Source organism: Ceratotherium simum, chromosome 16 (genome assembly GCF_057802395.1).
Source record: "Ceratotherium simum simum isolate JZ-2026a chromosome 16, ASM5780239v1, whole genome shotgun sequence".
NCBI classification, from domain to species: domain Eukaryota; kingdom Metazoa; phylum Chordata; class Mammalia; order Perissodactyla; family Rhinocerotidae; genus Ceratotherium; species Ceratotherium simum.
In genome coordinates, this window is record NC_141915.1 from 14,189,741 (window position 1) to 14,215,335 (window position 25,595).

The 25,595-nt window shown below is 54.8% G+C and overlaps 3 protein-coding genes across 6 annotated transcripts; 1 reads left to right on the top strand and 2 right to left on the bottom strand.

Annotated features, from left to right (window-relative positions):
* Nucleotides 1–1,290: 1,290 nt before the first annotated feature.
* Nucleotides 1,291–2,158, bottom strand: EMC6 (ER membrane protein complex subunit 6). The gene is made up of 2 exons (XM_004433267.3): nucleotides 2,048–2,158; nucleotides 1,291–1,853 (listed from the first exon to the last, which is right to left on the bottom strand). The coding sequence occupies exon 2, from the start codon at nucleotides 1,804–1,806 to the stop codon at nucleotides 1,474–1,476; it is 333 nt and encodes a 110-aa protein (XP_004433324.1). The 5' UTR covers nucleotides 1,807–1,853; nucleotides 2,048–2,158; the 3' UTR covers nucleotides 1,291–1,473.
* Nucleotides 2,159–2,310: 152 nt separating this feature from the next.
* TAX1BP3 (Tax1 binding protein 3) lies at nucleotides 2,311–7,256 on the top strand. Its single transcript, XM_087440626.1, has 4 exons — nucleotides 2,311–2,464; nucleotides 5,325–5,444; nucleotides 5,853–5,930; nucleotides 6,224–7,256. Exons 1-4 carry the CDS (start codon nucleotides 2,426–2,428, stop codon nucleotides 6,359–6,361), a joined length of 375 nt encoding a protein of 124 aa, XP_087296752.1. The 5' UTR covers nucleotides 2,311–2,425; the 3' UTR covers nucleotides 6,362–7,256.
* A 939-nt stretch (nucleotides 7,257–8,195) lies between these two features.
* Nucleotides 8,196–25,464, bottom strand: CTNS (cystinosin, lysosomal cystine transporter). 4 transcript variants are annotated; one of them, XM_014789677.2, is made up of 11 exons: nucleotides 22,323–22,402; nucleotides 17,284–17,362; nucleotides 15,998–16,082; nucleotides 14,624–14,727; nucleotides 14,159–14,290; nucleotides 13,281–13,380; nucleotides 13,070–13,189; nucleotides 11,783–11,953; nucleotides 9,871–9,988; nucleotides 9,508–9,622; nucleotides 8,196–9,130 (listed from the first exon to the last, which is right to left on the bottom strand). In XM_014789677.2, the coding sequence occupies exons 1-11, from the start codon at nucleotides 22,381–22,383 to the stop codon at nucleotides 9,022–9,024; spliced, it is 1,194 nt and encodes a 397-aa protein (XP_014645163.1). In that variant the 5' UTR covers nucleotides 22,384–22,402; the 3' UTR covers nucleotides 8,196–9,021. The 4 variants fall into 4 exon arrangements, with proteins under 4 accessions (XP_014645163.1, XP_004433328.1, XP_087296750.1 ...); XM_004433271.3 differs by lacking the exon at nucleotides 8,196–9,130 and adding an exon at nucleotides 25,173–25,461 and having other exon boundaries at nucleotides 9,154–9,622; XM_087440623.1 differs by lacking the exon at nucleotides 8,196–9,130 and adding an exon at nucleotides 25,173–25,463 and having other exon boundaries at nucleotides 9,492–9,692.
* Nucleotides 25,465–25,595: the final 131 nt, after the last annotated feature.

The following is a 25,595-nucleotide window of genomic DNA, read 5'->3' on the forward strand; positions in this document are numbered from 1 at the left end:
AAGTCCCCTAGAGAGGACTGGGGGAGGTTGGGAGAGGGGGGTTTGTGCAACCCATGAATGTGAGCATCTTCAGTGGCGGTCAGAGAAAGGGTTCAGAGGAGGTCATTGGGAGAGGGGGGCAAAGTTGTGGCCTGAGCTGCTGCTTGGCTTCATGTGCAAGCATGTGGTCCAGAACCTAAAACGGGATTCAGGAGGCTTGGGTCACAGATCCGTTTCTGTTACTGGTCATGGGCCACCTACTGTCTGTAAAAGGAGACTTGGATTCAAGCCCTCAGATCCCCTTCTGATCTAAAACTGATTCTTTGCATGTGCTTTCTTGCAAATGCCCCCTTCTCCACACTTTAGTTGGCTGTTATTTAACCTCTGGGTCTCAGATGTAACGTTCTTTCCACCAAGAAGCCTTTCTTGACCCCCACCCCTCAACCTGGGCTGGGTTTGGGGCTCCTATGTACTCTCTTCATAGCACTTACCATCATTTAAATATCTGTGAAATTAGGTAATGCTAGTCTTCCCAGTTAGACTATAAATTCCACAAGCAACATGTTCATTACTGTAACTCTACTGCAATGTTTATTTCTCAATTAAATGTATGCATTTTATTCTAAGATAACCCTCCTGACAAGAGATCACAAATTAGCATTAACCAGAAGCATTTAACACTCTAGATAAGCCCAAAGTTTAGCTTAAACATCCAGTTTGTTTAATCTTCATTAGACAAATTCCAGAAAAGAGCTTGAATTTATTTTTTTAATGGAAACAAGAACTAGCTGTAACTAGGTGAAATAGAACTGAAATGACACCACTCATACCTGAAAGCAGTGGGAGGGAAGGCTGGGCTCTGAAAAGGTACACTCAGCCAAGACAGTAAGATCAATTAAGAGAACTGCATTTGAATCCTGGCTCTGCCTTTTCCTAGCTGTGCCTCCTATGGAAGAAGTAATTAACCTCTCTGAGCCTCAGGTTCATGAATGGGGGATACTAATCACATCTACTCCATAAGGATATTGCTAGAATTAAATGAGATAATGGGAGTAAAAGGTACAAGGCACAATGCCTGGCATATAGGGAACACTTAATACTATTAACTGTTCTTAGTCCTTAGAATGCTAACAATTAAGTTCTCTCCTTATTTAGGCCCTAGTGGACCCTCTCTGGACGGCCTTTGTGTAAATGCCAGGAAATTCCACAAGGCGAAGGCCCAGTCCCAGCTCTCCAGGAATCAAAACTAGGCGATTCTGCACCCATGGCAGACAGGGAGTATGCGTTAACGTAGGAAAAAACTTCACAAGGTGTCTGACGCTTCATTTAATCTGAAGAATGTTACAGGCTCTTCGTCTTCAGATATAAATTACTTATAACGTTACAGAACAAGCAGCGAATTCAACAATTTAAAAACTAAATGTACCCGGTGTTAATTTCTGGCAACAGTCCCCCTAATCTGGTTTTTTAAAAAAGTCGTCCCCGCTCCCCGCTTCAGTAGACGTGCACCATGCCATACAGGAAAGTCCAGAACAGGACGTAGGTGAAGAGGCCTCCGATGAGACCTCCCGTAAAGAGAGGTCTTCGTGACTTAAAATATTTGTTCCACCTTCTTCCCGCTTTGAGAATTAACAGCAGGGAGAGCAGGACGGAGGCGAGCAGGTAGAAGATGAAGCCGTAGAGGCCGGTGAGGCCGAGGATGCCGGCCGTGGCCCCCGACAACGCGGACACCGAGGTGCGGCAGTAATCCAGGACGGCCGCATTGCCCCGCACCGCTGCCTCGCTGATGAACGGCGGCCCCTCCCGCTTGGCCACCACAGCGGCCATCGCACCGCCGGGGCTCGGCCTCTGCCTTCTCGCGGAACGACGCGGAGCTGCGGAGGAAACCAAGTTACAGGCGGCGCCCGGCTCGGCGACTTCGGTCACGCCGCCCCTCCCCCTGGGGCTGCCGAGACCTCGCACTGCTCCTGGGTCTCGGACCTTCAAGAAACGCTGCGAAGGCTGAGGGTTCGGCCAGCCGGAAGGGCGGCGGCGCGTCTGCACTCCCCGCCCAGGCTCGCCCAGTTACCTGGAACACGGCGGAGGACACAGGCAGTTGACGCTCCCTCAGAAAGCCTGGGGTAGAGATTCCCGCGGCGCCATCTCGCGCTGGAGGCTGCTGGGAGGGGCCACGCCGCGCATGCGCTAAGACCTCCCGCCCACCCCGATGGCGCATGCGCCGCGGGAGCCCCAAGCACGCTCCACCCCACTCCCCGCCTTTCTACGCACGCGCCGGGACTTCGACAGCGGAACAGCGCTCCGGCCGACGACTGGCTGGGGATGTGCTAACTATTCATGAGGGGGCGGACCAAACCCGGCTGCCTTTGTTAACCAGAGAGGGCGCGGCCGCCGGGATTATCGCTGCGGGCTTCACCGAGCGCTGCTTGCTTCCGAGATTGGGGTCGAGATGTCCTACATCCCGGGCCAGCCGGTCACCGCCGTGGTGGTGAGTGCGCTCGCGCGGACTCCTCCTCGTCTTGGCTTGGCCCCACTTTGCAGAGCAGTAAACTGACACCCCAAACAGGTTGACAAAGCGTCGAACCCTGGGATCCTGCAACCCCGCGGCCAGGGCTTCGGTCCCCGCTCTGCCGGAGCGGTGCCGTGGTCCCCGCAGCCGTGCAACAGAGAAGGCTGGGACCCGAGAGTCTCTTGAGACTCGGATCGGGGCCAGAGCCCGCGCACTGCCGCCGCCGCACTGACTCCTTTCGGCGGCCAGGGCGGGGAGGACTGCGGAGAAGAGCCCCGGCTGTGAGGGTCCGGGAAAGCCCGGGCCTGTGTCTCCAGCTGGGCAGCCGCAGGGGGCGGGCGCCGGCCCCGACGTCCATGAGTCGCAGCCTCTGGAATGAGGAAGTGCTTCCTCCGCTCCAGCCGGCGCCGCCGCCCAGAGGGAGATTTAGGGGGTGGAGAAGGCCGGGGCCTGCGTAGCAGCTCCTCACCCCTCCTCCCTTCCAGCCTTGCTTCCTCGGACCCACCGCCGCTCGGTCCAGAGTGAAGGCTCTTACACTAGGCTGGATCCTGCTTGAAGTTTCTCTGGATCCCCAGCCCTTGGAGCAAAGTCCAAGTCCCCTGCCTGGCTCCCCCCTTGGCTTGTTTTGGGTGCCAAGTGCCATTAGAATAGGCAAAGGGAGGGAAGGTCGCCCGAACATTAGACCCAGACACCAGTGCCACACTGGATGGCGCCTGGACGCCAACGTCATGGCGGAGGTGGGGAAACTGAGTCCCAGAGAGCTGTGGTCATGCCCAACCATAAACGAAGCCCTCAGGAAGGACCCAGACCTCTGAGAAGAAATGCCTGCTGGGCATGCAATGGGTCAGGTGGAAGTCCCAGCCCTGGGGCCATGGGACTGTCTGCACTATCTCAGATGGGTGTGCTGGCACACTCCTGCAGTCAGGCGGTGGCATGAAGCCACTGATTAAGGTGGCATATGAGGGTGAGCTCAGAGCACCAGCTCAGGCCTGGGTGGGAGGAAACGCTGCTGACTGCTGTCCTAAGCTTCATCCTGGCTGTGCCAGCCTAGCTTTTCCAGATCTCTAGCTGTCCCAGAGAGAAGGGGTTAGGTTTGTTCATTAGCTAGAAAAAGGGGTGCATCTGAGGGGCAGTAACCTGCCTGACCTCACCCAGCAAGTCAGTGACAGGGCCTCCTGTCCTAGCCCGAGGGCCTGTATTCTTTTTGACCTTGAGGGTGGGGCAAAGGTGTATGTTGGAGGAGGTGGAGGAGGCCTGGAGGAGCTTGCACTTGGCATGAGGACCGAGGTCCACTGGGCCTCAGGGGTCCTGCTTTCTGCTCCTCCTCTCATGTCATGGCTGGTCCCTGGGCCTTCCTCAAAGCGATAGGACCATGACCTCCCAATTCTTCTAACACTAGGAACATGTCTGAACATGGTGGGTGGGGTCTGGCCTCTCCCTCTAGTGTTTTAGATGGGGGATGAGGGGTGGGGAGGCTTCATACCTAGTCCCTGCCCTCTCCCATGTAGTTAACATTTTGATAATGTTAAAACCATTTTGGCCTCTCTGAACTCTGGCTCTACGTGTCCGTCTGCCTTCTGGGCACCTGCCTGGACGGCTCCTTCCCCTCTAGGGTCCCCATCTGAGGGATGGCTGTGTTCAGCCAGGCCAGGTGGCTGGGTGCTCCCCTTGACTCCTCTCTGCCACGAGCAGTCTCCAAGTCTGTTGACCTCACCTTCTAAGTAGTTCATGTCCCCTGGCCTCCACATCCCACTTCTGTGAGACATCTGTTCCCTACTGACTGCCTGAGTGGTCATTCTAGCATCAGACCTGACCATGACCAGCCTTACTCCCCAACTCCTGAAAACTTCAGTGGGCAGCCCAGAATCAAGGTCAGGTGGCCAAACTGCTGGTCACCCCCTCAGGGCCTGGTGCCAATGTTCTCTCTCCTTTGTGAAGCCCTTCAGGTCCAGATCAAGTCACCTTTGGCTTTGTTCTTTTCTTCTTCCTGTTAAACCTCTCAACTTTTGGGGTGGGGTGATCTGGTCTGGCTCACAGCATCTGGTGACTAGAGGGTGCCTGCTGAGGGCTTTGAAAGGAACCTGGCACAGCTGAGGACCACAGCCCCTGAGTATGGCAGGAGAGCCCTAGGACCCGCCTCCGCCTCCTACACTGCCCAAGAGCAGGGCCTGTGGCTTAGGGAGATCCCCCCTCCCTCAGGGCCAGTCTCGTGGGCTTGCACTCCACAGCCTTCCTGATGGGGCCCCAGCCTCATACTTTCAACCTTAGCTCACCTCCCAGTTCTGGTCCTACACTGTACACTCCGGTCTCACAGACATGTATGTACAGCACCTTCAAGCCTCTCTTGGCCAACACAGCCCTTCCTCTCCTTTCTGTACAAGTTTGATCTTCTCCACTTTTCCGGAGCATCTCCTATCTTGCCCTTGACAGGGCTGGCTCAGCAATCTGAGCTGCCTCGCCAGGGTGCTTGCACTTTTTTTCAGGGCCTGATCCCTCCTGCCCTGTGTGGTCCCTCCCCTAGTACAGCAGCCACAGCACCCTGGCTCTTGGGCCAGAGGGGCTTAGAGCATGTGTTGACTAAGGCTGTTGCCTGAGACTAACAGAGGAAGGGGGAGAGGTTGGGACAGAGGGCCGCGTGGGTTGATATGGCTGAGTTCTGAGTCTCCACCCCCCAGTCTCCCAGGCTGGTGACCAGCTGGATTCCTGCAAAGGGCCCTAGGCCTCACCCCCTTGACATGGCTTAGAGCTGGCCAAGTGGCCTGAGGCTGCTGCTGGGGACACAGACCAGATTCACTCTCCACACACCCACTTACCCCCAACTCGTTTATCTCTTTGCCAGCAAAGAGTTGAAATTCACAAGCTGCGTCAAGGTGAGAACTTAATCCTGGGCTTCAGCATTGGAGGTGGAATTGACCAGGATCCCTCCCAGAATCCTTTCTCGGAAGACAAGACGGATAAGGTAAGGGGGACCAGGGTCCTGGGACCTCTCCGTGGGACACAGAGGTCTGAGATGGGGGGGTCTCTGCTTCCTGGGCCTTTCTGGAAGAAACAGATCTTATCTCTCTCAAACAGTCCTCTCTCAGGTCCGTGAATGATCTCGTGGGAATAAGGAGGGGTGAGAGTGGGGAGTGGGCTCCCAGCCCTATGCAGGCCTACTCAGACAGAGCCCAGGAGGCTGCCAGCAGCAGGGGCTGGAGCATTCGCGGGCAACCGTGCTTTCCCCTTGGCTGTCTTGGCACAGCCTGTGCTGGGGAGGCTCAGTGCAGGGACAGACGGATGCGTGGGAGTATGCCACGCTGGGCTTTGCTCTCTGAATAAGGGGCTGGTCCAGTGACCCCAGGACTTGACCTAGCCTCTCTCTTTCCAGGGTATTTACGTCACACGGGTATCCGAAGGAGGCCCTGCTGAAATTGCTGGGCTGCAGATAGGAGATAAGATCATGCAGGTAACAGATGTCCCAGAGGAGGAAACAAGGCTTGGGCGAGAGGGTCTGAAGCCCTGGGCGGGGTAGGGGGGCTGCTGAGACTCACCAAAGCTGTTTTGGAGCTCATGCTGGTGTTGCCCCCAGAGGAAGCTGGCTCTCTCCTCTGTATGCCTTGTCTGTGGTGCTTGGTGTCCCCCAGCCTGGGGACATCAGCTTGGGGGTCTGCTGGCTGACCCAGGCCCCCCAAAGCCCATCCTCTTCTAGATCCCAGAAAGTGGGGAGCTGAGGGGGCCTCTGTTTTCTCCTTGGGCCAGGTGAACGGCTGGGACATGACCATGGTCACGCACGACCAGGCGCGGAAGCGGCTCACCAAGCGCTCGGAGGAGGTGGTACGCCTGCTGGTGACGCGGCAGTCGCTGCAGAAGGCAGTGCAGCAGTCTATGCTGTCCTAGCAGCCCGCTGGGCCCTGACGCTCGCCTGCGCCTCTCTGGACAGTGACCCACTTCCACGCTCTGCCTGCCCCTTGTCCTGGCTTCTGCTGAGTGCTGGGCCCAGCTCAGAGGGCAGGAGCTGGTCCCACAGACCTATCCCTGGGACCTGACCCAGCCTTCCTACCCCTCTCCTACCACTGGCCTGAGGCTCTGGGACCAGCTCTCTCCCTTGGACATTGCTGATTGGAAATGGGCCTGGAGCTGAGTCACAGTCAGTCTAGTGACCACAGGCCCAGCCCCCAGAACCTGCTGCCTGGCCTCAGCAGTGCCCAGGCGAGCAGGGGCCCCACTTCCTGAGAGCTGCCACAAAGCTGGAAAATGCCAGGTGGGGTGGCCTTTCCCACACTTTGCCCTGGCTGCAGGGCTTGGCCCTGCCCCGTGTCTCAGCTCTGCAGTGCCTGTGCCTGTGTACTTCCCTGCACTGCCCCGCGGGGACTTGACACCCTGCCAGAGGCACTGCAGAGGTTCGCCCGGATGGAAGCCAGGCAGGCTCACAATTCACTGGCTCGCACCCCCATTCCCCCGAGGGGTGCTCGCCTCCCCAGGGTTCATTTGCTTACAGGATTTAGATGAGGTTCGAGGCCGACATTTCAGGGCAGTTCTCAGGATTGCCATTTTCCTCTATGCCTGTGGGTTTAACTTTTATATTTTTTTAATCACAACTTTGATACAAAGCGTTTTTATCTTACTATTTGGATATCCCAATTCTACTTCTGAATTTAGCTCACTAATTCACATCTGGGAACGACTCTTAGCAAGTGAACAAGCCTTACTTTGGTTACTGTGGAAAACGGGCAGTGTGAGGCTGCCCCACACCCGACATCTTGTGCCCAATAAACAGTGCTGGAATCCACAAGGGGTCTCTGCTGAGGCACGGGGTTGGCATACGTGGGGGTGGACTGCGGAGAGAGCTTTCCTTGTAAGGCTGGCTGACCTTGCCCCCACTGCTCTGGGACCAGCCCAGCTATTCCCAGACCCACCTGATGCTGTGCTTGGCCAGGGCCACACCCGTGGGAACGTGTGGGAGCACCTTCACCAGAACTGGGGCAGGGAGCCCCCAACTTCCCTAGTGTAACCCTGTCTCAGCTCTCACCTGGGGGGGCCTCATGGACCAAGGGGTTCATGGGAAAAACACCCACCCCCTAAGACTCTTAACAGCCCTCCGTTTATCACAGCCAGGGATGCAACCCCTGATGTTTCCAGGGGTTGTGATTTGACGAGGATGAACTGGAGAGCTCTGGGGCCTCTGCCTGGCCCAGCGCTGGCCACACTACCAGCTCTGGGAATTGTTGCCACTCATGGACCCACCTAGCACTGCCAAGTCAGGGTTTTCCAATTTTCAAATCAGATATTTGAAATCTCCCATTTTTAAAGTGTGGCACCTAGTGGCACACACTGGGTGGCCCCCCAAAAACAGGTGTGTGCACTTGGTCAGGCTGCAATCTCTGCTTTATGGACACAAGATCCTAAATTGTTGATATTTGTTATAACTGGATAAAGGAAGAATCTGGAAAATGAGACACCCCCACTCCCAGTGGTGGCTGCCCTTGGTAATGCAGAGACAGGGTACCTGTGGGACCTACCTGGCCCTGAGCGGGCAGGCGTCTTGCACTACCCAAGAGGGCTCCGCTGATGAAGTGCCGGGTCAGCACGCTGCCACGGTAGGATCAGTGAACTTCAGGACCCTATGCGTTTCCTTACACGGAGTGAGTAAGGCCGTCTCCCTAAGCCCCCAGGACTTGGTTCTGAAGCCAACACAACTGCCTCCGGCATCTGGCAGATGCTCAGAGTGGGCGAAAAGGAAGCAAATCAGGTTTTAATTAAGAATACATGCCCCTCACATTCGTCTCATAGTAAAAAAAAGTCAGAGTGGATTGACAGACTCAAGGCATGAACAAGGCACGTCCTGGGACCCTCCCCTCCTGCCACAGGAAGGACAGCTGCTTGGGGTGGGAGGAAAGAGGGTTTGGGATCAGGGTTGGGCCCATGAGGATTGTGTGAGGTTGTCTCAAGTCCTTCTCTAACTCTTGAACAGCCAAAAACTTGGCGAGCCTCAGGTGGGGGTCTGGGGAAGGAGGGGAGCTCCTCTCACCATCTGGCAGGTCCACCAGGCCTCTAAGGCATGGACTGGTGTGCACATGTCCCGCACTCCAGACGCAGGGTGAGGAGCAGTTGGAGGGGCTCACATGGGGCCCCTGACTCCGGGAAAGTGAAAGTGGGCAAAAGGCAGAAGAAATTAAGCCCCTTTCTTCCAAAACTTCCCTCCAAAAAATCTAAATGGGTTAGTGTGATAAAGATCCAGAGGGTGTTGGACATGAGCCCAGTTCAGAACCCATCTGTTGGGCACCTCAACGCTCAGAAACAGTTTCTAGGCCCTGGCCTGGGCCGCCTGTGATTGCAGGTATGGAAGCTGAGTTATGTAGAATGAGTGTCAGGAAGGTGAGTGCTCAGAGAATGTGACCTTCAGAGAAGGAACCTCGAGACCTAACCCCTCAGTCCTAGCCCCTCTACCACCAGTACCAGCACCAACACCTGAGTCCACTGCCCACAGCACCTGGCTGCTTGGTCTCTGGGAACACAGCAGTGGCAGCAAAGTGCCCTTGGCTCTCCCAGCTGCAAGGTCAGTCTCTCAAGCTCCTCCCAGAGATGCTGGTTGCTTGGGGCACAGCCTTCGGCTCCAAGCTCAGCGCGCAATCCTGCCTGGGACGTGCTGTGCGTGCTGCCTGAAGCCTTAAAGAAAATAGAGATGGCGGCATCAAGATGCAGGAGGGCCAGATGCGTGGCCAGTAAGGCCTGGGAGGGGCTCAGACCTCTGGGGAGTCTGGGAGAGGCCGCCAGCGGTCTAGCTTTTAATCTCAGAGCAGAGTCAGGTGTTTGTCCCAGAGGGAGGCTCCTCCCCAGCCCGCGAGAGTCTTGGAGGGAGAGTCCTGGGCGAAGGCAGGCTGGTTCCTGCTTAAGGCGTTTGGCCCTGAGGAAGAGAGCGCTTCTCCACTGTCGGCACACTGAGCCAGCCCTGCACTCCAGACCGCTTCTCCAGCCTTTCTGGTAGGCTACAGGGCCCAGGCCGCTTACACTGGGTCCCTGGGTGCTAGTTCAGCTGGTCATACCCTGGTTTCTTTCTGTACAAGCAGAAGTGCTGGACGAAGAAGACAATATCGAAGAAGATGGAGAAGATGCCGAGTCCAAACTTGGTTGGGTCTCCAAAGATCAGGGTCCACTGGTCTGTTGACAGCCAGAGGGGACAGAATCCAGCTTTAGGTTGGCAGCTCCTGAAGCAGCTGAGCACGTGGGGCTGTGGGGAGTGAGGGGTCCTCATCTGCCCAGGAAACCACAAACCCTCCAGCTGCGAGTCACCTTGGGGGCTGGGATCGGCTTGGATTCCCAGGCTGCAGGGCTGGAGGGGCGGGGGGAGGTCTCCCAGGAGGCCTGGCCCCACCCCGAGCCTCCAGCCCACCAGGTGGCTGACTCACCGTTGTTGTAGGACTGGAGGAACATCTGGAGGAGGCTGAAGCTGCCCCCAGTGAAGTCCAGAAGCACGTTGCCAATGCTCCAGCCCTCTGTGCTTTTGTAGTAGAAGTTCATGTAGGCCTGGGCCAGACGCACAGACAGACAGATGGAGGGTGGTGAGGGGGCTGAGTGGCTGCCTCATGCACCCTGTGACTTCCACTCCAAACAAGAGCGGCTCTAATTCCTCCTACTCATGTGCTCAGGCCTCAGCTCCAAGGAACACAGTGACCTTTGGGTTCTGAGGGAGGACCGGTTTGGGTGGGTCTCATTTGCAGGCACAGCAAACAGCCTTCCTCCTCCCATCCCTGCACCTCACAACTCCAAGGAGGGAGGGCGAGAGGCTGCTTCTCCACCTCCTTCATCCCTCCCTGTTCTGGGACAAAGCCCTATCCTGGTTTTCCAGCAACTCTGATTTTTCTTCTCACCTCCAATGAAGATTCTCCCCAAACTCAGCCTGGACTTCACACTGTGCTTATGAACACAGGCTGGGAGCTCGACTGCCTGGTTTGAAATCCCAGCTCCACCACTGGGGCTGTTACCTCGGGAGAGTTACTTGAGTTCTCCTAGCCTGTTTCCCCATCTGTAGAGTGGACTTAACTCCTACCTCAGTCCTGGCTGGGCTCTGGGGCCTCTGTCTCAGGCTTCCCAGGTCTCGTGAGCAGGTCCACCTGGACATCCCCGCTCTCCCTGCTGCCAGTGCCCCACATCCTTCCTCCAAAACCAGCACCCTCTGGGCTTCTCTGACTGGTGCGACCTCCCTTCCTACCACCGGGAGGGACAGCTGGGCCTCTGTAGTGGTCTTCTCCCAGTCCACCACCAGTCAGTCCCCTTCTTCGTCCTCTCCTACCCTCTTCATACTTGCTGCCCCCTCTCTAGTCTTGGAGAATTCCCAACATCTCCAGGTGGGGCTCCTGCCTCCCGGGTTTCCCAGCCCGAAGCCTTCCCACACTCAGAGACCGAGACGCCCCTTCCCTCAGGCCCTGCCCCCGCTTCCTAGCCTCAGCACTGCTTAGCCAGCAAGGTCTCTTCACTGTGCCCCACGCTCTCCCACCTGTGCCTTTGTGCAGGCTGCCCCCAGCTGGGAACACCCCCTCCTCCCGGGTCCACAGAGTTAAGTCCTGTCATCCGTAAGGGTTGGCTCTGTTTCTGCACCCTCCAGGAGACCGGCCCTAACTGGCCAAATGCTCTCCTTCCTGAGCCCACAGAACACAAGGTTCCATATGCTGGGGAAGCTGAAAAGGAGGCTTCTCCACTGGGAGTGGGGTGAGTTAAACGAGGCCCTAGATTCACAAGTGGAGTCTGCAGTTGGTACCTATTTCAGACCTGAGCCTGTCCTGGGCCCTTCTGGCTAAGGGGGAAGATGTGTTCAATTGGTAAGTGCCTGGTCTGAGTAGGACTGTCTGACTACTCGAGGGAGGGCGCTGAAGGCCCACAAGGCAGACCCTGGATGGGACCTCCGAGGAAAACATCTCTGGATGGGAGGTGGAGGTCACAGTGGTGGGCCCCCTCCTCCCACCTAATCTTTTGGGAGTATTCTGCTCGTCAGAGAAGTTGGTTGTGGTAATGGGGGCAGAACTGAAGTCATTAGGAAAGCTGGGACAGAGGGACAGGGAGGGACCTGCACAACCCCACTCTCAGAGCCGAGTGTGAGCTCAGGGAATCTCCGCTGTGCTTCTCGCCTCACGGAAGAGCAGGCGGTGGTGATGGCCGGCTCTCTGGGCGGCCCCGCTCCTGCCGGGCTCGTGGCTTCCACTGTAGCTTTCCATCCACGTCCTCACCCTGGCCAGAAGCTGCCCCCGGAGCAGGGCCCGGCTCTGCATCTCACCCCTCTCACACTAACGACCACGTGGGAAGTATGGAAGGCAGTGGAGGTACCTGTGGAAAATACTTGACCAGTGTCACTGCAAGCTTGATGTAGGAGAAGCAGAAGAGAAACTGCAACCAGGTGGTTGCCCCGACTGCGGCCATAATCATGGTGACGAGGGCAAAGAGCCACGAGAGCACGAGGAAGCCGATGGCAGGCCAGGACACACGCTGGTTGCCTCGCTGAGGATGAGACGGAGAGGGGAAGTGGGGGGAGGTCGAGATGGGGGGAAGAGAGCCCAGCACCCCCAGCACCAACCACGCCCTTGTCACTATCAGGGTCTCTAGTTGAGACCTTCTTGGACTTTCCAGAGCCCACCAGGAGTGAAGGATGCTGGGACATAGCCCCCAACATGCTGAATGCCCAGCACCTCATCCCAGCCAAGGCTCGTTCCACGACCCAGACGGAGCCGGATCATCTCTGCAATCTGTCCCCACTCCTACCTACCCCCGGGCACAGCCCCAAAGCAGGCCACCTTCATCCAGGCTTTACAGCAAAGGATAAGAAAACCTAGAAGGTTCGTGAAGGTGCGGGCCAACCAGCCCCCGCTGGCCTTGCACATGTGAAGGGAACTCTGAGGGAAGTGGTGCACCCACCGGGGAGAGAAAGGAAACGTGCCCACTAGCGATGCCCTGCAATACTAAAGGCCTAATGGTGCCCTTCCCTGTTGAGACCCCCAAAGGGCCTCCTGTAACAGGCCAAGTCCTGCTCCTCAGCCTGGCCCTCCAGAGCCCTCAGGACACTCATGGGCCTGCTCCCCGCACTGGCACCCTGAACTCTGGCCACACTCATCAGCTCATGGTTCCTCTCACTGCCGCTCAGCCTTCCCAGTTCTGTCCCCCCAGCTGCGGGTACCGCACTCTGGCCCTCTTCCCCATCGCCACAGGAACTTCACATAACCTATGGGCCGCAACTAAGCTCCATTTCCTTGATGCCCTCCCTGTCGCCCCCATCCCCCCCACCCCCTTCCCTCTGGCTGGGTCAGGACCTCCACAAGCTGCCTGTGCTCTCCCCTCCCGCTCAGCTCTCAGCCTGCTGGGGCACCACTGCCATCCTCTGTGTCCCTCACCCCAGACTTGGGGGGCTCGAGGGCTTGAGCTCACAGGGTGTTCCCTGTGCCCAGCACGGAGCCTGGCCTATTATGTGGGCCCCAGTAAGCAGGTGCTGAGCGAACGAACACATTTCCTCTCTGAGGGTTTTGGTGTCTCCTATAAAACAGTGGGTAAGGGAGGTGGGGGTAGGGGTGGGTGTTGGCCCGGGCAGCCTGAGGTGGGGTGAGTGCCAGGCTCATCTCTCACCTCGTACAGGAAGCACTGCACTAAGACAACCAGGGTGAGGGCGACCGCGTGCAGGCTGAAGAAGGCGTCGTTAGTGTCCACGGGGTTCACTCCATTTGGATATTTGAGGAAAAACTGCTCCTGTTTGGGGGGTAGGGAGAAGTGGGGAGTGAGGGGTGGCCAGGCCACTGAACAGCTTGGGCTGGGCTGTGGTGGGCGGGCAGTGCCATACCTTGAAGTATGGCACCCAGAGGAGGCCGATATTGAACACGCTGTAGGCCACAAAGCCTGTCAGGTTTAGGGACACGAAGTCAAAGCTCAGACCAACGACACTGTGGGGCAGGGAGACGGAGAGACAAAGCAGGGCAGGGGGTGAGACTGGAGGCCACTGGGGGCATGGGAGGGGACAGAGCTCTCAGAACACAAGAAGGATGACCCGGGTCCCCCAAGGAGAGCCCTGTCCTCAGATCCCTCTCCATACCACAATCGATGCCGCCCAGTCCCTCCCTCTTGGGAATGAGTTTCCTCCCTCCTTTCCTCCTGAGATGTCTCCTGCCTCCTCAAGTCTTGGCTCCAGAGGGAAGTCTGGAGGCCTCCTGCAGAGAGGAAGCATCTCCCTCTCTGGCTCCCAGCTCAGCAGCCCCCTAAGAGGTCTACGTGGCTAGGGTGGCTTGCTGCACGAAGAATCTGGGATCTGCAACCCCAGACCCACTTTGTCTTTAAGATCAAGGTGGGATGGCTTAGTCTCCAAGGCTGAAGGATCCAGCTCCGCACTGTGGCATGACTTGAAACTATTCCCTCCAGGGCTGGACAGACCATAGGCAGAGCAGATTTGGGTGGACTCCCCCCACCCAGCCCACTCTCTGCTTCACTGAGAAGGCCCATTTTGTTGCTTTCACAGGGAGGGGCTGACTTGGGCAAGAGACCAAATGCCTTGCACTGCAAGTCCCACCATAGGCTCTCAGAGCTTTCACATCAGACAACTTTCTAGAAAGAACAGGAGGAGAGAAGAGCAGAAGGGGAAAGCATGAACCCATGCTGCCCACCGCCTCACTGGAATGCCTGTCTTACGGGCCCCAAGAGAACTCACACAGAAAGCTCAGTGGGTACCTTTTCCGCCTCCAGTTCGTGATCACCTGAGGGTAGAAGGAGACGGACCAGGCCACGAAGTAGATCCAGCCAATCACCTGGTTTATGATGCTAACGACGTTACTATGGATCACCAAGAAGCGTACCCTTGGGCTAGAAAGAATTTGGCGACCAGGCTGAGCTGAGGCTGGGCTGCTTCTTTTTTTTTTTTTTAAATTTTTTATTTATTTTTTTCCCCCAAAGCCCCAGTAGATAGTTGTGTGTCATAGTTGCACATCCTTCTAGATGCTGTATGTGGGACGCGGCCTCAGCATGGCCAGAGAAGCGGTGCGTCGGTGCGCGCCCGGGATCGGAACCCGGGCCGCCAGCAGAGGAGCGCACGCACCTAACCACCAAGCCACGGGGCCGGCCCAAGGCTGGGCTTCTGAAAGAAACCTCCATGTGCCCACCACTGCCTCCCTTCTCATCATCTGAGGCCCCGCTTACCCGGTCTGGTTGGAATGATTTCCATGAAGAAAAACGGTAACTTGTCCAACATTTTGAGACTTCACTTGAAAAGAGGAATTTGTCACTCCGGGAGGCACCACAACCTGTTAGGAAAACTGAGTTTGATCCAGTGCCACGCAGTTATTGAGACCTTGCTGAGTGTCCAGCTCCAGGCTGTGCACTGGGGAATGGAGGGACAGATCATACAAGGTCCCTGCCTTCCGGGAGCTTCCTAACAAAAGGGAGAACCGTTGGGCCAACCAGCCAACTGGAACCCCCCTACACCTGTGTGTTAGATTCTCTGAGCAGAACGATGGCCTTGCCCTCAGGCCCTCCCCTGGCTTATCTCTGAGGGCGGGTGGGATGGCTCTCTTCCTCTCACTAGCCATGCAATCTGTGCATCAAGTCAGGCTTCAGAGAGCTGAGTGCCACAACCTGCTGTTGGAACCAACGGCTTTTCTCACCCTGCAGCAGGCCTCATTCCCTGGGGCAGGATAAGTTGTGAGAAATGGCCCTGTCTAATGAGGTGTGGTGTTCACCATGGGATGAGACGAGACTCCCTTCCCACACAGGGCCTTTCAGGTAGACACTCTTTATCTGATCGTGCTTCAACACTGTTTGCTTGCTGGGGGCTCAGAGCCCACCTGCAGCCCCTTTCCACAGCCACACAGGGCCTCAAAACGTGCCTCTTGGTTATCAACTTCATCCCCACCTTCATCTTGTCGGTTTTTTTAAAAAACCCGTTTACTCTCTATATTACTGCCTCTCCTATTGATGTTATCTAGTTTATTGGTAATTGGCTCAGATCCTTGGTAAGGGGGAAGCAGGGAATATATTAACAGATAAATGCATGCGGGCTATGAATAGTTACAGCTATGATACCAGACAGCCTCTGGCACTGGCTTTTGGAAATAATGTTCAACCAAGGGAATCTCAGAACAGTGCTTCACAAACTTTCACGTGGGCCCAAATCATCCGGGGATCTTGCTCAAATGCAGACTCTGAATCAGTAGATCTGGGATGGGGCCCAAGATTCTGCATTTCTTAAAGGTTTTCAAGCAATGACAATGCTGCTGGTCCATGAACGCCCTTTGAGTAGCAAAGTCTTAGAAAACCATCTTAAGAATTTCTTCTACATTCTCAGAACAATTTTTGCCTCAGATTTCTTACCGTCACCTCCCTAATTCCATCTACATGGCATAAAATGCTCATCCTCAAAGAGACCAACAAAGCCAAAATCACAGATTTCTAGAATGATGGGACAGGTGCAGCCCACAGTATAAAAACAAGATGGCCTATTTCCACAAGCACTTCATTAAAATGTGTTTTGTTATCCAGCAGTTCCCCACCCATCAGTTAAGATTCATTACTTACTTCATCGGGAAATTCAAGGATAGTAATATTTTTTGAACGAAATGTGATCTCAAAAGTGATCGCCAAGGTTGTATTTAACGGATGCCTGTGGAGGACAAGAGTCTGATTACTGCTGGAAGTAGGACCCTGGGATTGCAACCAACCCTCTGGATTTCACATTGGGCCTGTAATTTCTCAAGCAATTTGGGTTAGGAAGTGCTATGTGCTCGGCCCTGAGGGGTGGAGAGGGGGGTCCCTGCTCTTTAGAGAGTTTTCTATCTTTATCAGGAGACAAGACGTTCCATCGTCCCATGGGGGCTGGGTGAGAACATGAGAAGGTGGGAAACTAGCCGTGAATGCCAAAGGAGCGTCCAGAGGCCAACAGGACCACAGCATCTGCTCTGGTGAGAAAGGCTTCTGAGAGGTCAGGTGCGAGCAGGGAGCAGCCCATAGAGGCCTCGAGTCTGCGCTTGGAGGCTTAGCGTTAATTTGGAAGGGAGCGGAAAGCCACTAAGGACTCAGGAGAAGGGAGAGTTGTTGTGAGGGGATGACGTGTCAGATATACAAGGTGTCACTGTGCAGAGGTGGCAGAGGCTGGGAATGGAATGCGGGTCTGTTAGGGAGCCTTGGTATCAAACTTTGGTTTGAGATCAGATTTCCCAAGAGAGGTGAGGAAAAGGGAGAAGGTTAAAGAGAAAAGGACAGGGTTCCGATCTTTATCTTGGGGAATCCTCGTGGCTGGGAGGCAAGAGTAGGACAAGCAGTGAAGGATACAGAAGAAGAGGCAGGCTCCCTGGCACAGCCTGGATGAGGTTGGTGCCTACATGCCTGAACCAGCAGAGGTCAGCAAGAAAGACTCTCAGACAAGGCCCTGCACGAGTGTCGTGTGAACGGGATCCAGCTGGCTCAGTCACTTCTGCTTTTGGACAGGATCTCAGAAGTGCTGACCAGCGGCTCAGCTCCTTGCCCTCTGACCTCCAGGGCTCTCCTCAAATATTTAGAGCCTTGGAAAGGACCACTTTGAAGTCTGGCATCAACCGCTGGTCACTCAAGGACTTTTCTTAGCTGAGGAACAGGCTCACATCTCTGGGGAGAAGCCCCTTCCTCCTCCTCCCACCAGAAACAAGGATTCAGCGGTTGTGGGGAGAGACTTTGGGACCTCAGTCTGCAGCCCAGGGCTAGTGTGGTCTTAAAGTGAAGAGGCAAGAGCATCACATTTGAAACATGAACAGATGGAGCCAGAGGTCGCCCTGACCCAGCCACAGGGTTAATGCTGGGCTGAGGACAGAGCTGGGCCTGGAACTTACTGAAGGGCAATGCTGACGTTGGCTGAGCTTCCATTTTCCAGCTTCACGGTGGGAGGAACAGTGAGGCTGACTGTCGACTCTGGAAGGACCCAAATCAACGACATGAGTCATTAGGTCAGAGAACTCTGAGAACCCTTGGGGGCCAGGCCCACGAGGAGAAACTGGGACGGGGGCCCCTGGCATCCGAACTCATGAGCTCTGACTCATGACAACCGCCATCTTCTAGATGAAGACACAGGGATTTTGAAAGGCCAAGTGATGGGCCTGGAAACCCAAGCCCTCCTTATGCTCTTCCCCTCCTGCTGGCAGAGACAGACAGAGCGAGACACAGGCCCGAGCAGCAGACGCTGTAGCTTCCCCCTCCTCCCCCTGACAGGCTCTGAGGGTCTGTGGCTGAGTTACCCAGAGATAGTTTTAGAACCACACAGCCCATATATTGTCACAAAGGAATTCAAGCCACCATCTGGGATTGGAAAACGTGGACTTGACCCATCCCGTCAGCTGGAAATCACACAGGTCTCCTCAGTTCAGGGAGCTAAAGTGGCCCTGCAGAACTGGTCCAGCCCTGCCCGTACCCTCAGAGACACACGGGGCCCAGCTAACCTGTCTCTAAAGAACTGCTTTTGGGCTCCGGTACTCACTCAGCTCAACCCATTCCCTGATTCCCCTCCTGAGGCTGACTCTGCTGGGGGCTGGGGCTCTCTGGGGGACAATGCACACTATTTCACTATCAGGGATTTCTTTTTAGCATTAAAGTGCTAATTCAGGATGAGGTAGACAAACAGGCCTCCGGGGTGAGGGAGGAAGCAGGTCTGGGGGGCCAAATACCCCAGAGCAGAGTTGGCCTCTCTGTGACCTCTTCCTGTGTCCTCTGGGCAACCTGCCCCCCTTCCCAGGTGTACTCAAAGCCCCTGCCCACCTCACCTCCCTTACCTCAAGGCCTTCAGGGTTATACACAGCCCAAGGTGTGATGGTGACTCCAGACTGGGACAGGAGGGGGCCCACCAGGGGAAAGCAGGCACTCAATCTGATGAAGATGGTCCTGGGGAGGGTAGGGGCTGCAGGCAGGGCCAGGTCTCCCTCTTCCCCGGCCCCTCAAAGGCAGATGAAGAACTGAAATTTTAGACGCTCGCATTGGAAGGGAACTTGCAAGTCCTCTAATTCAACCTGCAGTGCCTGAGTCCCCTCTTCAATCCTCCTGCCTGGAGATCCCCAAGGAATAGTAACCTCATCTCCTCCAAGGGAATTGGCCAGCCTGGAACTTGTACTCCTGGGCCTGGCTCTGCTACCTGGGGCCTCTCAGAGCCTATCGGAGGCCTTCTGCATGCTAGCCCTGCATGTGAGTGCACATGCAGGCTCGGTCCCCTGTGTCTGCAAGTCTCCAAGCTGACTCCCACAGTTTGAAGTCTCCAATAGTCCTGTCCTGTGTTGTGTCCATCTGCGTCCCACCCCCCACCCTCCGTAGGATGGTTTCTCCCTTATGTGTAGCCTCAGGGCACAGCTGGGAGGTAGGAGGACTTAAGGTCCCTACTATTACTTTCTACCTAGAGCTGAGGACCACACCGGATAAGCAAGACACTGACAAGCTGGTGCCCAGGACAGCGATACCAAAAGCGATACCAGGCTGCCACCCACACCTCTGGGTCCCTAGGGCTCTGCTGGGACTGTGGCCAGGGTGAGTGGGAGATCCACATGGCCTTTGCTCTCCCACAGACTTTGCATTTTAAAAGAGGAGGCTGTGAACTCGCAAAGAACCAGATCAGGCAATGTTTACATGCCCCTCACTCAGTGCCACCGCAGATGGCAGGGCTCAGCAGCTGAGAGACCAGGCTCTGAAGTCACACAGTTCCATCCTGGCTCTGTCACTTTCTAGTGAAATGGGGGCCAACCTGCTTTAACTATACTCAGTTGTTTGCAAAAGTAGTTAGATAATGCCTTACCAAAACCCACAGTATAGATAACATCTCTGAGGCTTTATGGTAACAGGTGGAGTGCTTGCGTTTTTCAGGAACTGAAAGTTGACGTCTTGTCCAGTTGAGGCCGGTTGAGACCACCAATCCATCAACTAGGCCTGCGCAAATGCTCGACAAGTGACCTTTTTGACGTCAAGGAGCTAAAAACTCCACCCTCAGATCATGGTAACGCTGTCATTTTGTGACCATGCATCCTATGAAGAGGCATGAAGCTTGACTACGCTTGTGCCAATCATCAATTACCTCACCTCTCCTCATCTTCAATCATCTACCTCCACATTTCAGACCACCTTGCCCCTTACCCCATAAATACCCGAGTCCCCATTTTCGGGGAGGCCCGATCTGAGATCAATTCTCCCGCCTCCTCACTTGGCCGCCTTGTGAGTAAATCCTTTCTTTTTGCAAACTCGTCGTCTCAGTGACTGGCATGATCATGTGGCTGACAAAACAAACCTGGTTTGATAACACTAGCTGTGTGACCACAGGTAAGGTACTTAACCTCTCCGAGCCTCTGCTTCCTCACTGTAAAATGGGGAGAATAGGACTACCTATCTCACAGGGGCCTGTGAAGATAAAGTGTGGCAATGTATGTGACACACTTTCCATAGGATCTAAGTGCAAAATAATTGCTGATGACTATTCTCATCATCACATAAGCACTGCAGGACATTTTTTAGCCCAAGATGGGAGAGTTAGGAAGCTGGCATCATATCCTGGGAAAGCACATTTTAAAGTCTGCCCCCAGGCAAGAGACCTTGGATAAGACATCAGAATTACCTAATGAAGTCTTAATGAGACTGCCCCAAGTTTCCCTTAAGGAGAGTTTTTTTTTTTGAGGAAGATTAGCCCTGAGCTAACATCTGTTGCCAATCCTCCTCCTTTTTTTTTTTTTTTTTTTTTTGTGAGCAAGATCAGCCCTGAGCTAATATCTGATGCCAATCCTCCTCTTTTTGCTGAGGAAGACTGGCCCTGGGCTAACATCCGTGCCCATCTTCCTCTAGTTCACATGGGATGCTGCCACAGCATGGCTTGATAAGCAGTGTGTAGGTCTGTGCCCGGGATCCGAACCTGCAAACCCCAGGCTGCTGAAGTGGAGTGCGTGAATTTAACTGCTATGCCACTGGGCTGGCCCCTGAGAGTCTCTTTTTTTAAACTACTACAGTCATGAGTTGCTTAGCCATGGGGACACATTCTGAGAAATGCATCGTTAGGTGACTTTGTCATTGTGCAAACATTACAGAGTGTACTTACACAAACCTACATGGTACAGCCTACTACACACCTTGGCCATATGGCACTAATCTCAGGGGACCACCGTCGTATCTGCGGTCCGTTGTTGACCCACATGTCGTTATGCGGCACATGACTATACTTACTGGCACCTCCCCGACTGTGCTCCCCACCCCACGCCAGCCACTCTGCTACACTGTTAACTCCCATTCTCGAATTCTTACAACTGTGAGAGGTGGGCATGATTCCTATTCCAGACATAAGGAAACCGAGAACCCCAAGAGGGAAAGTGTCCTGCCCACACGGCTCAGAAATGGTGGAGGCAGGATTCAAACACAGGCCTGTCTGGTCCAAAGCCCAGGTTCTTGCCATGAGGTCGCAGTACCTCAAGATTCCACCCAAAGAAGTCAGAGACAAAAAACTCCAAAGGCCAATCATCTCATCTACAGTCTTTGACAATCGTTTCCAAAGAAAAGAGAAGACAGGCAGGCAGAATGGGGTCAGAAACCCGACTCCAGTGCCTTGATATGATGGTACTTTCCACTATTCTTTTATAATGACATTTAAGAAAGCAGGCAAAGTGATAAAATCGAGCAGCGCTCCTATACAGGTCCTATCTTTGTTACTTTCTAGCTCTGTGACTTCGGGGAAGACGTCTATCCTCTTTGGGCCTAAGTTTCCCCTCTGTATAATTGACGTGGTGGTGGTGGATTTGCGCTTCTTTCCTAGGCCGATGCATTAGCATTACTAATGGGGCTTTGTTTAAAGCCTGCCAATGTGCGTGTGCGTACACACACACTTGGCCTTAGTCCCAGAGAATGTGATCCAGCAGGTCTGGAGTGGGGCTCCGGCATCTGCACTGAGAAACACCGGGCTTCATGGTCCGAGGACCTTTCCTGGAAATTGCTTATCCACAAGGTGTGACTGCAAAAGAACATGACTGATGGTTTAACAAACCTGGAGGAACTTATCAGATAATCACTGTTTTCTCAGAGATTCAAGAGGCAGATGACTGTAAGGGTGCAGTCACCGTGCGTGGCTCTCGGGGAGCTTACGCAGGATTTGTACTGTTTGTATAAGGTTCATTTAAAACCTTTAGTAAGGGATTTTAAGATGTATTTGTTTTTTGACAACTGCCAAGTTGACGATCAAAGTAATGGGCCTGGTGTCCTAGGAGTTCTAAATACAGCTTTTCGTGGAAGGAATTTCAGCAATATTTTCGGCAGTGGGAGAACTGATGGAATGACGCAGGCTCTAAGGTCAAGCCTGACAATGATGCACAAACCCTGACGTGTTTCTCGACAGGTGGCCTGTGTCTGTGAGACTCCTAGGGCTGCTTGGGCTGCTGCGCCCTGTTCCTTAATTCTTCTCTAAGGGGAGGGTTTTCTCATCTTACAAGGGGAGGCCGGGCAGACTCGTCAGGTGTCTGTGCCTGGCAGAACCAGGCACAACAAGGTGGCCACCTCAGTTGCTTATGCAGCATCTCCCAGGCGCCATGACTCCCTCTGTGACGTGCACAGGGCAGGGACACAAGCCCTTCTTTACAGATATTATCCCAGATTGCCGGAGCGCCACAGTTTGACTTTGGTGATACAGAAAAGGTAACAGGGACCCTAAGGCAGAAGGCCAATTATTTTGTGGAACCATCTGGCTCCTTGTAAAACTCTTGGATCCCAGACATGGGTCTGCTCCACCACCCCAGCAGCCACTTGACCCAGGGGAGGCAGGCACACGCAGCGCGGACAGTCCTAAACCCTGGGCTACAAACAGGTCAGGCTCCTTACTCTACAGCACTGTTTCCCTCTTTACAAAGTTGATGACCATTTCTAAACTTACCACATGTCCCTATGAGCTTCAGGGGAAAAAGGACACAAATAATCAGCCAACGCCTTATCATGTTCCTCCGTTTCACAGAACTAGGAAGAAAAACAAAGAGCAAGCAAAGTTCAGGTTCAAGTTGGATCAGCTCAGCAACAAGTGGACAATACTCCACCTGGAACCACGGCAGGGACAGTTCATAAAGGACTTTCACTTCCACCTGTGACCTCACGGGCTGTGCATCACCAGCTCAGAGAAGGGGACCCCAGGAGGACTTATCTGTCTTTGATATGTGGGGAAACGGGCTCAGAGAGGCTAAGTGGGTTATGTAAGGTCCCACTCTGCGGAAGTGGATAAACACTGCATTTTCCCCTCTTCAACTGCTTCTTGCAACCTAGTTAACAGAAAGAAAGAATGCAGTTTTATTGGCTGGGGGTTCTTTTTTTCAAAAAGTTATTAAAACTGTGGCCAGATATTTGACCTTGTGAACCTATAAACCTTAATGAAATTAATTTCATTCCTTGTCCTGGCATAAGAGGCTAGGGCTAATGTCACCAATTGACTCTTGGTTAAGACTTTTTCATTTGACAATATCACCTTTCCAGGATTGGCAGGGATCACTCACAATGGGGACCCAGTGAGGGACAAGCCCCAGATCAGCCCTGGAGCAGCTTAGTGGTTAAGTGAGGGAGGGGGGCTGCTGCATACTCATACCCCCAAAGCATGGCAGGTGAAGCACAAGTCAAGATGGGGCAAGTCAATGTGGCTATCGGTAATGTTGTCTCTACATGCTGCCTCAGCATGCAGTGCCCAGGTCCTCCCACGCCTGACAGGCTCTGGGGATTCCTGCGAACTGTGGGAGAGCTAGGAGAGGTCTGTGTGGAAACATCCCTGCTTCCATTCTGGTTTCAGTTTCCCCAAAATACCTCAAGGAGCCTCCAGCCTTCCCCCTCCTCAAAGAAGTCTCCCTGACTGTTCCAGCCTGCCTGACCTGAGCCTGTGCCGTCTCTAGGGGCCTCTCTGCCTGCTCCAGCTCCTCGGATCCATTAGGTCTTATCTCAGGAGCTTTCCCATCTGCTGGCACCAATCTCCTCACTCTGTGGCCTCCTCTGGGGGCCTTGCCCGTGGCGCTGCATCCCCGTGCTCTCTGCCCTCCACATTCTGTACCCGGCCCTGCAGGGAACTGCTCTCCCGTGTATGTGGAATGACTTCAGACCTCCCCTTTACTCTTGCTGCTCTCTGCTCCTCACACCTGTCTGTGTCCTCGAGTTTAAGATTCAGTTTGCTCCTCAGGGTAGAGCTGGGGTTTTCCCAGGGAAATAAGATGCAGAATCAGACCTAACTGGCTCCTCTCTCATGCCGCAGGAGCAGAATGTGGACAAGGGAACTCAAACACTTGGTCATCAAGTCTCCCAGCCCCAAAGTCCCCCAAACACCTTGGAGGGAAAACGTCAGGACAGACAGAAAGATATTGAGAGGTAAGTCGATTAAAATGTTAGAAAAAGATCAGATTAATAATTATACACTAAAACTAGTGTCTTGTGAAAGCTACAAGATAGAAATGGAGAATTTCATGACAGTGGGCTCAGTCTGGCATGCTCTTCTTCCTACGTAAGTTCTATTTTCCAGGCCTCACTAAGATGCCACCTGCTTCAAGAAGCCTCCCACTCCCAATCCCTCCCAGGAGCAACCTGGGGTCAGGGGTGTCCTGCGGCAACTTCTCTGTCAGGTATCTGAGTTAATCCTGTCAACTCTTCCACAACCTGGTACTCTCTGGGTCTCCTTCCCTTGCAGAAGTAATGCCCATAGTGGCAAGGTATGTGTGTCCCAGAGACAGACTGCACGGATTTAAACCTGGTTAAGCCGGGTGGCACAGCGGTTAAGTGCGCGCGCTCCACTTCAGCGGCCCAGGGTTCGCAGGTTCGGATCCTGGGTGCACACCGATGCACCGCTTGTCAAGCCATGCTGTGGTGGCGTCCCATATAAACTAGAGGAAGATGGGCACGGATGTTAGCCCAGGGCCAATCTTCCTCAGCAAAAAAAGAGGAGGATTGGCATTGGATGTTAGCTCAGGGCTAGTCTTCCTCACACAAAAAAAACACACACACAAAAAACACCTGGTTATTACTTGTGTGACTGTGGGGTGCTACTCAACCTCCTCAAGCTTCAATTTCCTAATGTGAAAACAGGGACAATGAGAACTACATCATAGGACTTGGACGGTATGTGGCCCTCCAAAGGGCCACAAAAAATTACAATTTCATGGTGGTGTTGGGGGATTGATAAGGAAAAAAGGTTGAGAAACAATGATGTAAAGTGATTACTATTGCTGCCTAGGGCACCGTGCAAGCTCTCACAAAGCACCGTTTCTCCTCAACATTGTTGAAAAAGGCGGGGCCCAGCTGTTCTCCCTTCCTTCTGCCTGAAAGCTCCGGAAGGCAGTGCGGGTCTCGTCCTGCCCACTCCCCCGGAGCCCAGCCCGGCACACAGCACGCCAACAGGAGTTCCTGGAATGGTCCTCTCAGGGTCTCCCCTCTCCAAAGCAACCTGCTAACTGCGCGACTCAGGTTCAGGCGGCAACTAAGCAGAAAGCGGAGAAGGGCTCGGACCTGCGCTGGGGTAGTGCCACCCACACGACCTCGGCAGCCCGGTGTCCCCTGCCTCTCCGCTCACCACCACCCGGGCCCTTCAATCTGGGGGCTGCCCGATGTCGCCGGCTGGTACTGGCGGCAGGGGATGGAACCCCGGCGCCTGAGGGCGGCTGGACGCGCGGCAGGCTGCCCAAACGCCTTGCTGTGCCTGTCTCTGGGCCCCGGGGGTCCGCCTGGGAAATACAGCGGGGGTTGTCGGGGCCGCACCGGCTCTCACCTGAGATCCTCTCAGGCTCAGGAGACCAACACACGGGACTCAGCAGCCGCCTCGGACTGGACCACCTCCCCAGGCCGGCCCGACTTTGTGTGAGGGCGGGCCAGAAGTCACCTGACCCGGGCCACCCGACTCGCGGAGTGCAGATCTCGGTGCGATGCACTCTGGGAGCTGTAGTTTTCACGAGTCTTAGCCGGACAATTGGGCAGGGTTGCGGCGGAGCGGAGGGGCGCAGGCGCCTTGGCAGGGATGGGGGCTAGGGAGTGAGGGGGGATTAAGCCACTTTTAGGGACACAGGGACCCTCGGAGTCCCCAGCGCCTGTCAGCAGACGCTCCACCGCTTCGGCGAGCGAGGCTGAGACTGCGCTCACTGTCCCGGAACCCCCGCCCTACGGGGCGGGGCCCGCTAGGTCCCGCCTTCCTCTG

Bases quoted from the DNA above. Each gene is read 5' to 3' on its own strand.
- EMC6 (XM_004433267.3), bottom strand. From the start codon at position 1,806: ATGGCCGCTGTGGTGGCCAAGCGGGAGGGGCCGCCGTTCATCAGCGAG.
- TAX1BP3 (XM_087440626.1), top strand. From the start codon at position 2,426: ATGTCCTACATCCCGGGCCAGCCGGTCACCGCCGTGGTG. The intron at 2,465-5,324 runs GTGAGTGCGCTC...TCTCTTTGCCAG, and splicing joins AGCCGGTCACCGCCGTGGTG to CAAAGAGTTGAAATTCACAA. The intron at 5,445-5,852 runs GTAAGGGGGACC...CTCTCTTTCCAG, and splicing joins CGGAAGACAAGACGGATAAG to GGTATTTACGTCACACGGGT.
- CTNS (XM_014789677.2), bottom strand. From the start codon at position 22,383: ATGATAAGGCGTTGGCTGATTATTTGTGTCCTTTTTCCCCTGAAGCTC. The intron at 16,083-17,283 runs GTAAGTTCCAGG...TGTCCTCCACAG, and splicing joins AACGTCAGCATTGCCCTTCA to GCATCCGTTAAATACAACCT. The intron at 9,623-9,870 runs GTGAGTCAGCCA...GGCTGTCAACAG, and splicing joins CCTCCAGTCCTACAACAACG to ACCAGTGGACCCTGATCTTT.